At 38.5% G+C, this 14,074-nt stretch overlaps 1 protein-coding gene across 1 annotated transcript; it reads left to right on the top strand.

The window, feature by feature from the left end:
* Positions 1–587: 587 nt before the first annotated feature.
* LOC135684746 (2-acylglycerol O-acyltransferase 1) lies at positions 588–13,733 on the top strand. Its single transcript, XM_065200391.2, has 4 exons — positions 588–1,260; positions 8,105–8,327; positions 9,121–9,320; positions 11,811–13,733. The coding sequence occupies exons 1-4, from the start codon at positions 822–824 to the stop codon at positions 11,963–11,965; spliced, it is 1,017 nt and encodes a 338-aa protein (XP_065056463.2). The 5' UTR covers positions 588–821; the 3' UTR covers positions 11,966–13,733.
* The last annotated feature ends 341 nt before the right edge of the window (positions 13,734–14,074 follow it).

Raw genomic sequence — 14,074 nt, 5'->3', positions numbered from 1 at the left:
TCCCTCCTTAATTTGCATGCTTACTCAGTTTTAATGCTCTGTACTAAATTAATTTTCTTAGGAAATATGAATTACCCTTAACAGTGCCGTCGGAACGAGATTCATATTGGGGTGGGGGGGGGCTGCCCATTGTTTTCCTTCTCATTCAGTACACTGCTATAAAGGAAACATACAACAGTCTGAAAATTATTGGGGGGCTCCAGCCCCCCAGCCCACCCCCGGTTCCGACGGGCCTGCTTAACTAGCGCTTTTGAAATATGGAGACACTGTTTTGACAAAAGTAGGGGGTAATTACCCATACCCCCTTGGGGCCGTCACTGTGCTCTATGCTGAATGGAGAGCCCTCAACACGACCTTCCAGTCCATCAAATCATTTATTAGGGAAGTAAAAATCCCTCTTTGACTTTTGGTTATTTTGATATTTTGTTTTAAGTCGAAGATTGATCAAAGATTGACCTTTCAGGTGAACATTACAAAGACAAAAGATGCGATACGCTGGTGTGTTATGTTACGAGAGATTTGTGGGCAGCAGATACTTATGGATAAATTTGATATCCATCTTCTTTACTTTTGTCCTTTAAAACCTTTTTCGCTCTGTACTTTAGAAAGTCGGTTTTAATTTTTATTCGGGGATCTCCGAGTAACTGGCAAAAGACTACTTCTTTGACAGAGGTAGGGGCTGTCCGTGTTATCAACCTTTTTAGGAGCTCATGTTCCTTGTTCAAGAAGGAGTTGGAACAAGCACGTGAAAGTACCGTGTTTCAACCAAAGTTCTATGTTGCTGTTGTTGCTCATATATTTTTCCTCGCATTGGAAACAAAATGGCTATCGTAGAGTTCGCTCCAATTCGTATACCTTTCTACAGAAGACTTGAAACACTTGCCGTCGCTATTTATTATTATTCATTTTATTTTGGATCATTTATTGGCGCAGTTGCTATCTTGCTGATACTTTTTAGCTCGTATTATCCACTTGCATTGCTCTACCTCGGCTGGGCCTATTTGTACGATACAAAAACTCCTAGCCATGGTGGCAGGCGCTCGAAGTTCATGCGGTCTTTGCGCATTTGGAAGTACTTCAGAGATTACTTTCCAATAAAGATGATCAAAACAGTTGACCTTGATCCACAAAAGAATTACATTTTTGGCTATCATCCACACGGAATTCTCTGTGCCGGGGCATTTTGCTGTTTCGCCACTGAGGCTACTGATTTTAGTCAGGTCTTCCCAGGAATCACTCCCCATCTTCTTCCTTTGTTGGGTAAGTTTTCTGCAACTTAAAATAAATGATAAGGCTACCTCTCATCAGTCAAAATGTCTGGATTTTTACCTATTTTGATCAATCTCTTCTTTCAAGATTATTAAGAAACCTGAGACATGCACTAACGACCTCTCAGCGCGTGGTTCACTCATACGAAACTATACACAAGGTTAGGGTTTGGGTAAGGGCATTTTCCAAGATTGGGTAAGGACGTTTATGTATTAGCGCCCTTCCCTTCCAATTTTCTGTTAAGAATTGCCCAAAAATCAAAAGCAAATAAAGGAACAACTGTTTTTCAACTGTTTTTATGTGTGCATTTTTTTTTCATTGCAAATCAGTTGTGAAAATACCTTACTTGAATAATTTGTAACAGCTGATCTGCAGAGGGTGGGTTGTGTCAAGAGAATCAAATGTGGAAACGTCTGGTCTGCAAATGCAAACTTTGAAGATTTGAGGTGCACTTTCCAGTTTAAATGTGACAAAGAGCCACTTGAAAAGCACATAAGAGAAAAATGGGAAGGTTTTTGTGAAACCTTACATTTGGTCAGAGTCAACTTGATAATCTCATGTTTCAGGAAAAAATTTCAAATGTTATAGACTTTCTAGATAAAAACCAGTGGAGAGGCACCTTTCAGTTCTCTGATTTTTTGTTTAGAGTTGTGACTTTCTCTTATGAAGCCACTCTCTTTTCTAATTGACTGCCAAGGGCGTAGGAAGCATTTGGAAGGTTGCAAGGCACAAAAGTTCAAAGGCACTTGAACCCTCTATTCTAAAGCGACACCCAGGATGAACAAAATTTCTGGAAATAGAAAAATAAAACATAAAACAGAACTGAAATAGACTATTATAAACGTAAGTTAAGCTAATGTTATTTTTTAAAATATATGATACTATAAAGTCTCCGAGACAAGAAAACCAGACATCATCCTTTTGCTGTTGATGTATATATGTAAATAACACAACAAGTATCACATTATAACAGTTGCAAAGCAAACAGTCTCAGTCAGTCTCTGCAGTCCCTCCTTCTGCCTTCCTCCTCCTCTTCCAACAACAACAACCCAAAATGGCGGACACAACACCACTTCCCCTTTTTTAGTAACGGACGTAGTCTTTGAACCTAGCAGGTAAACGAGTTTCCCTCCGAGGTCTTGTAGCCCTGTCCTCATTTGGATGTTGCGCAGTAACGCCAGCTGGGGCAATTACTGGCTCTTCTGTCATGTCTGGAACCGGATCTTGGTTGTTCGCGTTTTCTGTTTGATGGGCTTGGTTCTCTATCCAAATAGTATGGTCCTCGATTTTTCCTTGGCTAACTGCAGGCTTTACGTCATCACAGTGCCTTCTGAAACTTTTATTATCAGCCAAACTTTCTAGTAACAGGCCGCTACCTTCTGTGCACAGGACTTTATACAGCTCTGGCCCAAAGATGGGATCAAACTTGCACCGCTGCATGTTCCGTATGTACACAAGATCCCCTGGAGTGTAGATGGACTTCTTTCTATGGGTCGACCTGTTCATTTGGTCCTCTCGAGACATACGTTGTGCTCTGTCTTGCATCTGAGCCTCGCGTATCTGTTGCTCAGTCAGTTGCCGTCGCGGAAAATCTTTTCGATACCCACTACGAAGCAAGAGATCTCCCGGTGGTACTCCCGTTGCAGGATGAGGCGTCGCCCGATATGTTGCTAGGACTTCCTTAATAGCTGTATGTTTATCCTTTTTATTGAAATGGGCCGCCTTTAACGCTTTTCCGAGAGGACGCATAAATGTTTCTGCAGGGTTTGCTTGTGGGTGATACGGGAAGGTTTTAACATGATCAATACCGCTGCCTTGGGAAAATTCAGCAAATGCTTTTGAATCAAATGGTGGTCCATTGTCTGTGCGATGCATTTCAGGATAACCGAAATCTGTATAAATGTCATCCAATGCTTTAATGACAGGCTTAGCTGCGGTGTTTGGGACAAGCTTTGCTGCAGGAAATCGACTCATTTTATCCAGAACTACCAACACATGCTTACTGTCGGGCATAGGACCAAACAGATCAATGCTTACATCTTGCCATGCATGTTCCGGCGTTCTGTGAGATTGAATGGGTTCGTGCATTGTCTTGTTTGTAAATAGTTGACACTCTTTACAGGATGCCACTTTCTCTTCCACTTTTTGGTTCATTTTTGGGAACCAGAAATGACTGCGTAGGCGGCGTTTAAGGCTGTTCATTCCAGGGTGACCTCCCTGGTGGGCTTTTACAAGGGCAATGTCCCACAAACTCTCAGGAAGAATAATGCGTTCTCCTTTCATTATCAGTTCCTCATCTGAGATGGTAAGTTCCGCAAAGATCTTTTTTAATGGAGCGAGATTACCCTTTGTCTTTGGTACATATCCCTTTCTAATGTATTTCTTCAACTCATGAAGTGTTTTGTCTTTATCTGTCTCATCGATGATTCGACTCATAGAAATGGACTCGGTGTATGGAGCATATTGAAGAAGCCAGACCGTTTTTTCTAGTTCACTGGTTTCTTTTTGTTGATCTCTGCTGATGCTACTAAATGGTGTTGCATGTCGGGAAAGGTAATCAGCTGGGTTAACTTTCCCTTCCTTCCAGATTACTCTATATTTCATGTCTTGATGACGCAGCTTTATCCGGTCTGTTCTGACCGACCCTTTTCTAGCATTAGAAAAAATGCTTACCAGGGGTTTATGATCTGTAACGACTTTGATCTCAGGACCTCCTGCAATAAAGTAGCGAAACCGACGCAATCCAAAGTCAATGGCTAGTGCTTCTAAGTCTAGCTGTGGGTATCTCTGCTCTACTGGGGTTGTGGCACGGCTGGCAAATGCTACTGGCTTTGCACTATCACTTGTCTCTCCTTGCATCAGAATTGCAGATAGTCCTGAAAGATGCGCATCCACAAAAATAAATGTATCCTCTTCAGGATTGAAATGGCGGAGAAGAGTGTCTTCTCTGAATGCAACTTTCAACCTGTCAAATTCTCTTTGGCACTCCTTATCCCAAGTGAAGCGACTGTGTTTCTTTGTTCGCATCCGAAGGTTCATTGTTTTGCTTGCTAAGTCTGGTATGAAGTCTTTATTTGACTGGATCATACAGAGGAAAGATTGTAGTTCATCCTTTGAACGTGGGCGTGAGGCATGTTGCAATGCCTTGACCTTTTCTGGGTCCGGTTTAATACCATCTTTGCAGACACGTAGTCCCCAGAATGGAATTTCCTCCTTATCAAACATGCATTTATCAGGATTCAAAGTCATTCCTGATTTTGCAATTACTTGAAGGACGCGATTTAATGCATGATCATGTTGTTTCTTTGTTTTGGCTGCTATGATGAGGTCATCATGGATAACATGTGCTTCTTGAATGGGCTGAAATAGCGGAAGAAGCGCCTTTGTCAACTCGCCAGAGGCTGGCTTCGTGCCCATAGTAAGTTTTCGATACCGCATCAGTCGGTCACCTGCATGAAACACTGTGATCTTCTTAGACTCTTCATCAAGCTCCAGTTGATGGAATGCAGACTTAAAATCAAGTTTAGAAAAATGTTGACACCTTGCAAGTTGTGTTTTAATGTCCTCTACTCTGGGAATTGGAATGTTTGTTGATTCAATTGCCCGGTTTGCTTGACGCATGTCAACAGTGACCCGAATACTACCATCATCTTTTGGGGCGAGCACTACATTTGAAATCCATGGTGCTGGTCCTATATGTTCTTCTATTATATTGTTCTCTTCCATGGTCTGTATCTCTTTCTCAAATCTCTTCCGTAAATGAAATGGAACAGGTCTGGCCGGTGCAGCTACTGGGGGAATATTTTCATTTATGTGAAACTTCACAAAATGGTCTTTTAATGTACCAATACCTGTAAATACCTCTGGATATTGCGAAATAATGCTTGCTTTAACGTCATCTCTGATTTCTGTGTTGCGCCGAATACTTGGCTGTTGGTTATCTGGAGTTGGGTTAAATGTTATGATTCCTAGCTCTTCTGAAACTCTTCCACTGAGCAAAGTTTCAAGATCCTGTTTGACCACGTATATGCATGCATTGGCAACTGATTCTCCATGCATGATTGTGCCTATATAGTAACCACAACATTTTACTGATTTTGATCCATATGGGCGTATTTTCATCTTCGTTTTTCCAAGGGGCAAAGCCAAAGCTTGAGCTTGTTTCCTAGACATTACGCAAATATCCGCTCCTGTGTCAGCAAATGCACTTACTCTTCGCTCTTTAATTATCACCTCAACTTGATAGCGTGATTTTTCTGATGTTTTGCGCATCTGCTGGCGAATACGCATGCGTCGTATTTTTGTAACATTCTTCATGAACCGTACACGGTTAATATTCTGGCTAGAACTTGAGTCACTTTCAGATGTGCATGTTTCAGTATCAGAGCTTTCATCCTTACTGCTACTGCTCTCTACCCGCCGAGTGCGAGGTTTAATCTTCTCTCTCTTCTTTTTACATATTGCCGAGCCTTTAAAATGTCCTGTTTTACCACAGTCAAAGCACTCACGATTTGCTGCTGGGCACTGCTTTCCTCCTTTACATACTCTCGATGAACAATTTGGGCAGTTGGAATATTTCTCTCGCAATTTTCCTTCATATTTTGATTTTGACCCTTTTCTGGAGTATTTTCCTGGTCTCTTTATTCTGGAGACAGGTGCTTCACTATTTTCATGGATTCTCTGTGCCCCTCTTGCTGCTGCCTCCAGTTGTCTCCCACCTTTAATCAGATTATCAAGGTCCCACTGGTTCTTTAGGGCATTTTTGCGAATTTCATTATTCGATGTTCCAATGATGATTTGGTCTCTGGTGAGGATATTCTTGACTGTACAAGTTTCACTGGTGCAAGAAAATTCACATGTTTTGGCTTCGTGCTTTACTCTTACTGTAAAAGAATCAAAACTTTCACTTTCCTTCTGAAACAACTTGTGAAACTCAAAATTGGCAAGTGTTTTGTTCCTACTGATATCATATCTTCCCTTTAGTGCTGCTGTCATCTCCATAAAAGTGATTTTACCCCTATCCTTTTCAGGAACAACTTCCTCAAAATCCCTTTGAAGGTTTCTTGAGGCAAACCTTCCTAAAAAAATTTTCCGTTTATCTTGCTCTACCCATGCTGCTTTCTCTGTGTTACTACCTTCCTTCGGTGGCTCTTTGGCTATTGCATCATATTCATAATGAAAAGAATCAATAAAGTCACAAAATGCTTCATAAACATTCCCTTGGTGATCTTCCGGGTCAAACTTGGTCATTGCATGCAATCCATAACTCGCCGCCATTTTGAATCGGCCTAGTTTTTCTACCTTTTACGCTGATTCCTGAATTGGCCTAGTTTTTTTTTTTTTACCTCAGCTTTATCCTCGTCGCCATTATAAAGTCTCCGAGACAAGAAAACCAGACATCATCCTTTTGCTGTTGATGTATATATGTAAATAACACAACAAGTATCACATTATAACAGTTGCAAAGCAAACAGTCTCAGTCAGTCTCTGCAGTCCCTCCTTCTGCCTTCCTCCTCCTCTTCCAACAACAACAACCCAAAATGGCGGACACAACAGATACCAAGAACTGATATTATTTTAATCTTCTTTAGACAGAAAATTATCTTTTTCGCTTCTCAAGCTGCATTCACCGGGGCTTATAGATAAATCTTGGCGAGCTTTAAAGCATCTGGAAGTAACATCTTTGCACCCTGTGTTGAATTTAAGTACCCAACAATTAAATTTAGTTCAAATTGATTTTAAATGTCCTCCAGCCTTGAAGCAGGACAAACTTCTGACAAAGGAAATGCTCCCATGTCTAAATGTATGAAGCTTCTTTCAACCTTTCCTTGATCATCATGTTTGACAAAGATAATCTAATTAAACTTTGATACAAGTTGGCCTAGCCCCATATTTCAACAAAATCCATTGCAGACAGAGATTGGCAGAGGGGAGAGTCCAGGCAGAATAACATAGAATTTAAGAACACTTGATTTTTTTCATAACAAATGAAAATAGGATCACTCTCTGTGGTTTGCTAGGGCTCATGTTTTTGTTTACAGGTTATGGGAACATTCTAAAACTCTGAGAGCACTTTTTGACACTTACGTCCTGTCTCTGTTGGCTGCCAAATGGGAAATTGCTCCAAACTGCATATGGACTCTTGAAAGCATAATGCCATTATGAAGTAAATATTTCACATTGCTTATTGAATGGTGACTTGAATAAGCAATAAGGCCCCCCTTTTCAGTCTCTGCTTCAGTCAACATTATAATGCTTTCTAGCTAAAACCAAATATTATGTTCCCTTTACAGTCTTTTATTTCTTTGCAAAGGATTATCAAATATTTGATGCAATTTTGTAATGGATTAAAATGCAGATCAACCTTCATTGTTGGTGACCAACCTTGATCAAGATAAAAGAATGAACTACCAAAAATGGCTTTGAAAACAGGAAATTTTTTTGACACATTCTGAAGCTTTTTATGAGACACTCTACAGAGTAAAGAATGTTAAAACCCGAGTCAGAAAAGGTCAAGATGAAAAATATAAACCTGGTTGTGGATCATTTAAATTAATTATTCTTTGAAGTGAAAAATGTAATTCTGTTGTAACCAGAGAGGAATTACAAGTTTCTATTGATTTCCGTATCATGGTTTTTATTCAGAACTTTCATTGCACTTAGTGTTTCTGTTGCAATGTTCACTTTTACTCTGCCAGGTGGTTTTGATACAAAGGTACAAGTTTCAAAGCTTTCATTTTAGCCACATTATTGTTGTGTTTTCATAACTGACATTTAGATATTAAAACCATTCTTCTCAAAAATGGTAAAATTGATTTCTACTTTCTTTTTGAAGCTCTGTTCAAGCCACCACTTTTTCGTGACTACATAATGTCCTCAGGAATGTGTGATGTGACAAGAGAAAGCTGTGAATACATCTTAACCAAGAAAGGCCAAGGTAACTCAATATGCATTGTAGTTGGTGGAGCAGTGGAAGCCCTTGATGCGCATCCAAGCAAAGACTATGTACTTATTGTCCGGAAAAGAAAAGGATTTATAAGGCTTGCTTTAAAAACAGGGTATGTGAAAAGAACTTGGGTTTCTTCTTTTAGAAATACTTTTTGCCATAGCATTTTTTTCAGCACCAATACTTTTAAAACCTATTTGCAACTCATCATCATGGCAGTTACCTTGAACTCAAAGACCAAGGCTGTGAATAAATTTTACTAGTGGAAGGCCCTTCTCTGGCAGGCTAGGGGGTCAACTAGAAAATCATGGTGTGTTTTTATTTGGTATAGCAACAGAAAAGACTCTTGGTGGAGCAAATTGTTTAGTTTGCCAATGATTGTGCCAACTGGCCTTTGTTCCAGTGTTGTGTGACCCACAATTTGAGATCTATTTTTTGTTTCAAGACATGTTGCTGGTCCCAATTTTTTAATTGATTTTACATCTGTGCTCAGTTTAGTAGGCCATACATTGGTCAGTAGTGTCATGATATCAGCCAATGTGTGCAAAAGATCTTCTCAATACGAACTCATGCTACTTGGATTCAATAAATAGGGAGTTTTGATAAATCTGTCTTGGTCCAATTTTGATCAATGATGACTCCTTGCTCCAACTGCCCTCTAAATGTCAAAATTAATGAGCTCAGCCAATCAGAATAAGATCTAACACTTTTTTACCGAATGTGGTAATGGTTCAACAAGTTTGATATTTTCTTTTGAATAAGAACTTATGCTGTATGGAAGAAAATGAAATATGCTGTACGGAAGAAAATAAGATTTATGTTTTAGTGGATTTTTTCAGTTTTTTCCTTTCATCTTTCAATTACCATTGAACGTGCATATTTTAAACACTGTATATCTTTTCCAGGTCAAATCTTGTTCCTGTCTTTGCGTTTGGAGAAAACAATCTGTTCAACCAACTCAGCAACCCAGAAGGATCAAGGCTAAGAGATATACAGACCAAAATTCAGAGCTGGATTGCATTTGCTCCTGTCCTGTTTTACGGTCGTGGAATTTTCCAATACACATTTGGTTTTATCCCCCACAGAAGACCTGTCAATGTCGTCAGTAAGTTTATATTTCAAAAATTTTGTCAAACTATGTTTAGCAAGAATAGATTAAAAATGAAGAACCATTGTTTTGGATCAACCCCTGTATACAAAATTCATCAGACTTTTCGTTTGGCTAATACCCAACTTTTTTACTACAGATAAAGTAACTTAATCAATTTTTTTCTGCTTTTCCATATTCAAGGCTTATTTGGAAAAAGATTATAGAATGACCTACATTTATTTAAGGAATCTCAAATGAAAGACCCATCAACATCTTCACCGATTGAATCTTTCTCAAATAGCTGAATTATCAACTAAATGTTTCAAGTTTTTCGATAAATTCCATTAAAGGTCCTTTAAAGCAGTAGGTTTCATGCAGTGGCAGACATCTGCTAAGGGGGCGAGGGGCCCCCCAATGCTTTAGAGGACAATGGTCTTTTGTTCTAAAATGATGGAAAATGTGACGTCATCTTATTAAAACAATAGGCTTGCCCCCCAATATTTGACCAAGTGTCCGCCCCTGGTTGCATGCAACTACAGCTAGTAGATAAAAATTTGTTAAGCAATAAAATCATTCATCATACTTATTCAAGCTCCTTCAAAAGAGTTCTTTGTTGATTCGAGAAGTAAAAACGCTAGCTTGCCAGGTGACTATGATATGAAACTTTGTTTCATGGAAATGTAACATCATTGTTGTCCAAATTTTATGATTATAATTCATTACTGCCCTCATTTCTTTCGCAACTCACTTGCTTTTCAAGGAGATGGAAGCTATATTTTAGTTAAAGCTGCCGAAAAAGAATGAATGGATAAATAAGAAGATGACAAACAGATAGTTTATCAAGGAATATTTTGCAAGATCTCTTGCCAGTATTTCAATATGAATTTTTGTAACAGAACCGTTTACGTGAATTTTCTCTTCCAGCTTTTGCCAAGACTGCATGAAATCCTTATGAAAACTCGGTGCTTACTTGCTCGAAATCGGCTTTGTTGCTTATAATCTGTTGAAGACTGCAATTAGGACTCAGTAGAATCCACGGATTTTAAAATATCTTGTTTAATTGGCCTTGATCCTCGATCTCTGGGTCACGAAATTTTGTCTTGTTTGACTGTGATACCATATCAGCTGACTAAGTATTTCTCTCTCTTTATCTAAATTCTAAGTTTGTTTTCAATTGATTGAAGTCAAATGTTCAAAACAACGATTATATATTTTACTTCTAATGCTTGAGTAACTTACATTCCTTGGAATCTTATTTTGTTTCTTTAAAATGTGTATGCAGTATTGTGCATCCGTAATACCAGCCCAGATGGAGCATATCCAGCAATTTTACTTGGTATTCAGTTGCCATTAAATATGAACATTTTCCGTGGTGTGCAAATCCAAAAATAATTAATCCAATCAAAAAAGGTTCTTTCTGAATCTGTAATGCAGAATGAATTTTTGCTTGTGGAAAAAGGGGTGATAGGAATTTTTTGTCCTCAAAGTCGGGAGACGAGTGCACCCCACTATCATTCTTTGAAGCATAGTGATGTGAAAAACAGGGGGCTGCTGCCGTTTATCTCACATGATATATGGCAAGATCTTTCAGATGGTATCTTTTTGGCACTAACAAGAGGGCCTGAACCCCAAAGCCCGTTTTAGCATGGGATCCTGACTAACATCCAAAAAAACCTCATTTTAAACTAATATATTGCTGAATTTTTTTCTGTCTTATTGAGAATATTAAAGTTCAATGAAGGAATATTAATAGAAGAAATTGTTAGAATTTTCAATAAGCAGAGCCAATATATATCGGTTTATGAGAAACGCTTTTTGGAATTTGGCGTCTCTAGCTCATTCCCAGTTTCGTAAGTCCCATTTTCATTGCTTCTTAATTTCTTTTCCTCAATTTAAGCAAGATTGACAGTTTTTTATGTTGACGCTAGCCTTCCTGCGTGACGAAGGTATTCGCTTTGAGCATTTCCTCTGATAATGATTTTATTCTGTGGATAAAATCCCCCTTTTTGTTAATTTAGTTTCCCATATATATTTCACTGACAAATAAAAAGATAATTTGATGAATAAAACTAAATATTCTCAAAAATGTTCTGAGCTGCTACTGTCTGGTTATTTCTCGGTGGAAGTTGACGCCACGGCGGTCATTTGCAGATTGCGCCAATGCTTCTATAAAACTATTGTCCTTTTTGTTGCAAAGATCGTTGATGTTCTAAGAAAACACTTTTTCCATAGAGAATTTCTACGAGCTTCGTTCAGTATTCTAATCTGAAACAAGATCTAAAATTCTGCTCAGATTTTTTCTACATGTTCTGTTTCGCACAGTTTTCGGAAAAAAAATTTAAGCCTACATCGCTTCTCTCTTCTCCAGCGGAGACAGCCTTCCATGTAACTTTTTATCCCACTAGATCAACAACGACTTTAAAAAGAACTCTGATTAAACACCTGCAGATAGGACGGATTTCCTTAAGACCTCTGAAATGTTCATTCTTGTTCTATTTTCTTCAGTTGGCAAGCCAATCGAAGTTGAGAAAACCGAAAACCCGACAGACACAGACATCCGGCATTTGCAGGAGAGATATGTTGATGCGCTCAAACAACTTTTTGAAGAAAACAAGGAGAAATACGAGGCTAATCAGTCAGTCAATCTGGTGATTCACTGAATTACGTCACTTCGAACTCAACGAACTTTGCTACAACCAAGATTTCAACAAGATAATTTATTTTGTTTGCAATCATCTCGGCGATCAGAATTATGTCATGAGATACATTAACGTGGCAAGTAATTTTTGTTTTTTTAAATCAGTTCGGGGCACTATATTTTGTGCAGCGGGTAACACATAACATTTTTTCGATACCTTTTATGCAAAATTTGGCCAATCATTTATAAGCAAGTTTCGATTTCCTTTAATGTTAAAACGTAGTTTTACAATGTATATATGCAGATTAAAGCTAATGAGATAAAAACCGCTGCTTTTCATTTCAAACACCAGCAGCTTTCGATCTGGTTCCAACTGTTTTGACACTCAAATGATTTTCTATTAATTATTTTGTACAGTTAGGCTGCATTTACCAGCAAAGCATAGGCCACACTTTACCCAACGTTTTTGTTCTGTTCTCGCCGTGAGCGTTGCCATTTTCATGCAGTAGGCGGATTTGTAGGGCGATACCGCAAGGTCCCTATTTGTTTTCACATATCGCCCGGCTTATTTTAGACGAGCCAAAATGCCTTTCTTTGGCCCTCAAATGGAATAATGATATATCCGACAACGGTGGACCATCCGTAGATTCCTCCACTATTTGCAGTTCTCACTTTTTCAAAGGTCTCCAAAAGATAATCTTTATTCATCCCTTTTCCAGATCCCGGGTCTTTTTAATGTAGAATATTGTTTCTTCACTTAATTTCCCAGTTTGACATTATGAATGGTCATCAGATTATGAGAAATGTTTTCCGATTCACAAAGACGATAAATTTTTGCCTGAGAAAAAAGGGAAAAATACTTCTGCTTAAAAATCAAAACAAATCTTAAAATTTATCGAAATGAAGTGCTTCATCTAAGTTGGCAATAGACATAAGCCTCTCTTTTGTGCCAGAGTTTTGGCATTTGCATAAACAAGATAGGCCCTCGCCAGTTGCCTTAATTAATAAATTTGTTGAATCCTTCCCTTGTTCGAGTATATGCGCCATACTGCCGTGGAATTATGTTGGTGCAATGTCCGACAAAAGTCTTGGAATACCAACATCATTTTTACTATTCACATAAGCTGTTTCCCCTTTCCTCTTTCCAACAATTTTGGTTCTTCTCCATTAGTTATTCTCCATTAGAGATGTATTTCCAGCATTGTTTATAGGGGCGAATCGAAATGGATCGAAAATCGACTGAAACAGCTCAGCCACGTAGCTGCAGGAGCACGGGGCACAGCCCCCCCCCCCTCAGAGGATACATTTTTTTCAAAAGATATTTCGAAAAGCTGGCATAATCATAATTCCGTGAGCTTGATTTAGTCCAAATCCAAATATATCTGTTTGTTTTATATATATAATCTATCGGCTTTCTTGTTTTTAAGCCGGCCCCCTCAGGTATGGTTCTTGCGCGAGTTTACCCACCCTAGCTGATATCTATAGCTACATTTTGTTAAACATTTTAGATTTTGTCCATAGGTACCTCTGTTTACATTGCTGCCTTTCATCCACACAGATATTTTAAATTAATATCTTTAATTAGATTATAATTGAGTAAAATCAAAGTAGCTACAGAATTATTAGATACTCAAGCCATTACATGCATGTTGTTCATTTGTATTGAATTTGATTTGTGAAGTAGAATGTTAAATTATAAACTATTCGCTTCAGGAGTTTTCCTAGTTACACGATTTATGCTGTCTAGAATCTTAAATTGCTTCAGAAGAGACAAATCCATTTAAAATTTATATCTCACTATTGTCATTCGTAAGTAGCATTCAATTCTTTGGGAACCACGAATCTTTCATTAGCTTGACCAAGAGATGCTTTTCTGATTCCCATGGCGAGCATCAAGTTGGAGTTGATGTGTTGATTTCACCAGCGACGTTTCTTGATTGGACAAAGCAATGCACTATCAGTAAAATGATTGGTTGATAGATTTCAGCAATTCCTTTTTCTCCCAAAGGTATTTGCCAACGAGCAAACGCCATTGCAAAAAGCCTTTTCGTAGCTGAAATCAGGCCTATTTCAATCGTCCATTATTCATCGTTGCAGCATGTTTTGGGGTGACCAGGTAGAAAATGGTTTG

Source organism: Rhopilema esculentum, chromosome 21 (assembly GCF_057945365.1).
Source record: "Rhopilema esculentum isolate cy_ngs chromosome 21, ASM5794536v1, whole genome shotgun sequence".
Lineage (NCBI taxonomy): Eukaryota > Metazoa > Cnidaria > Scyphozoa > Rhizostomeae > Rhizostomatidae > Rhopilema > Rhopilema esculentum.
Note: the sequence above shows the minus strand (reverse complement) of the source record. Positions and strands in the feature narration are given on the sequence as shown.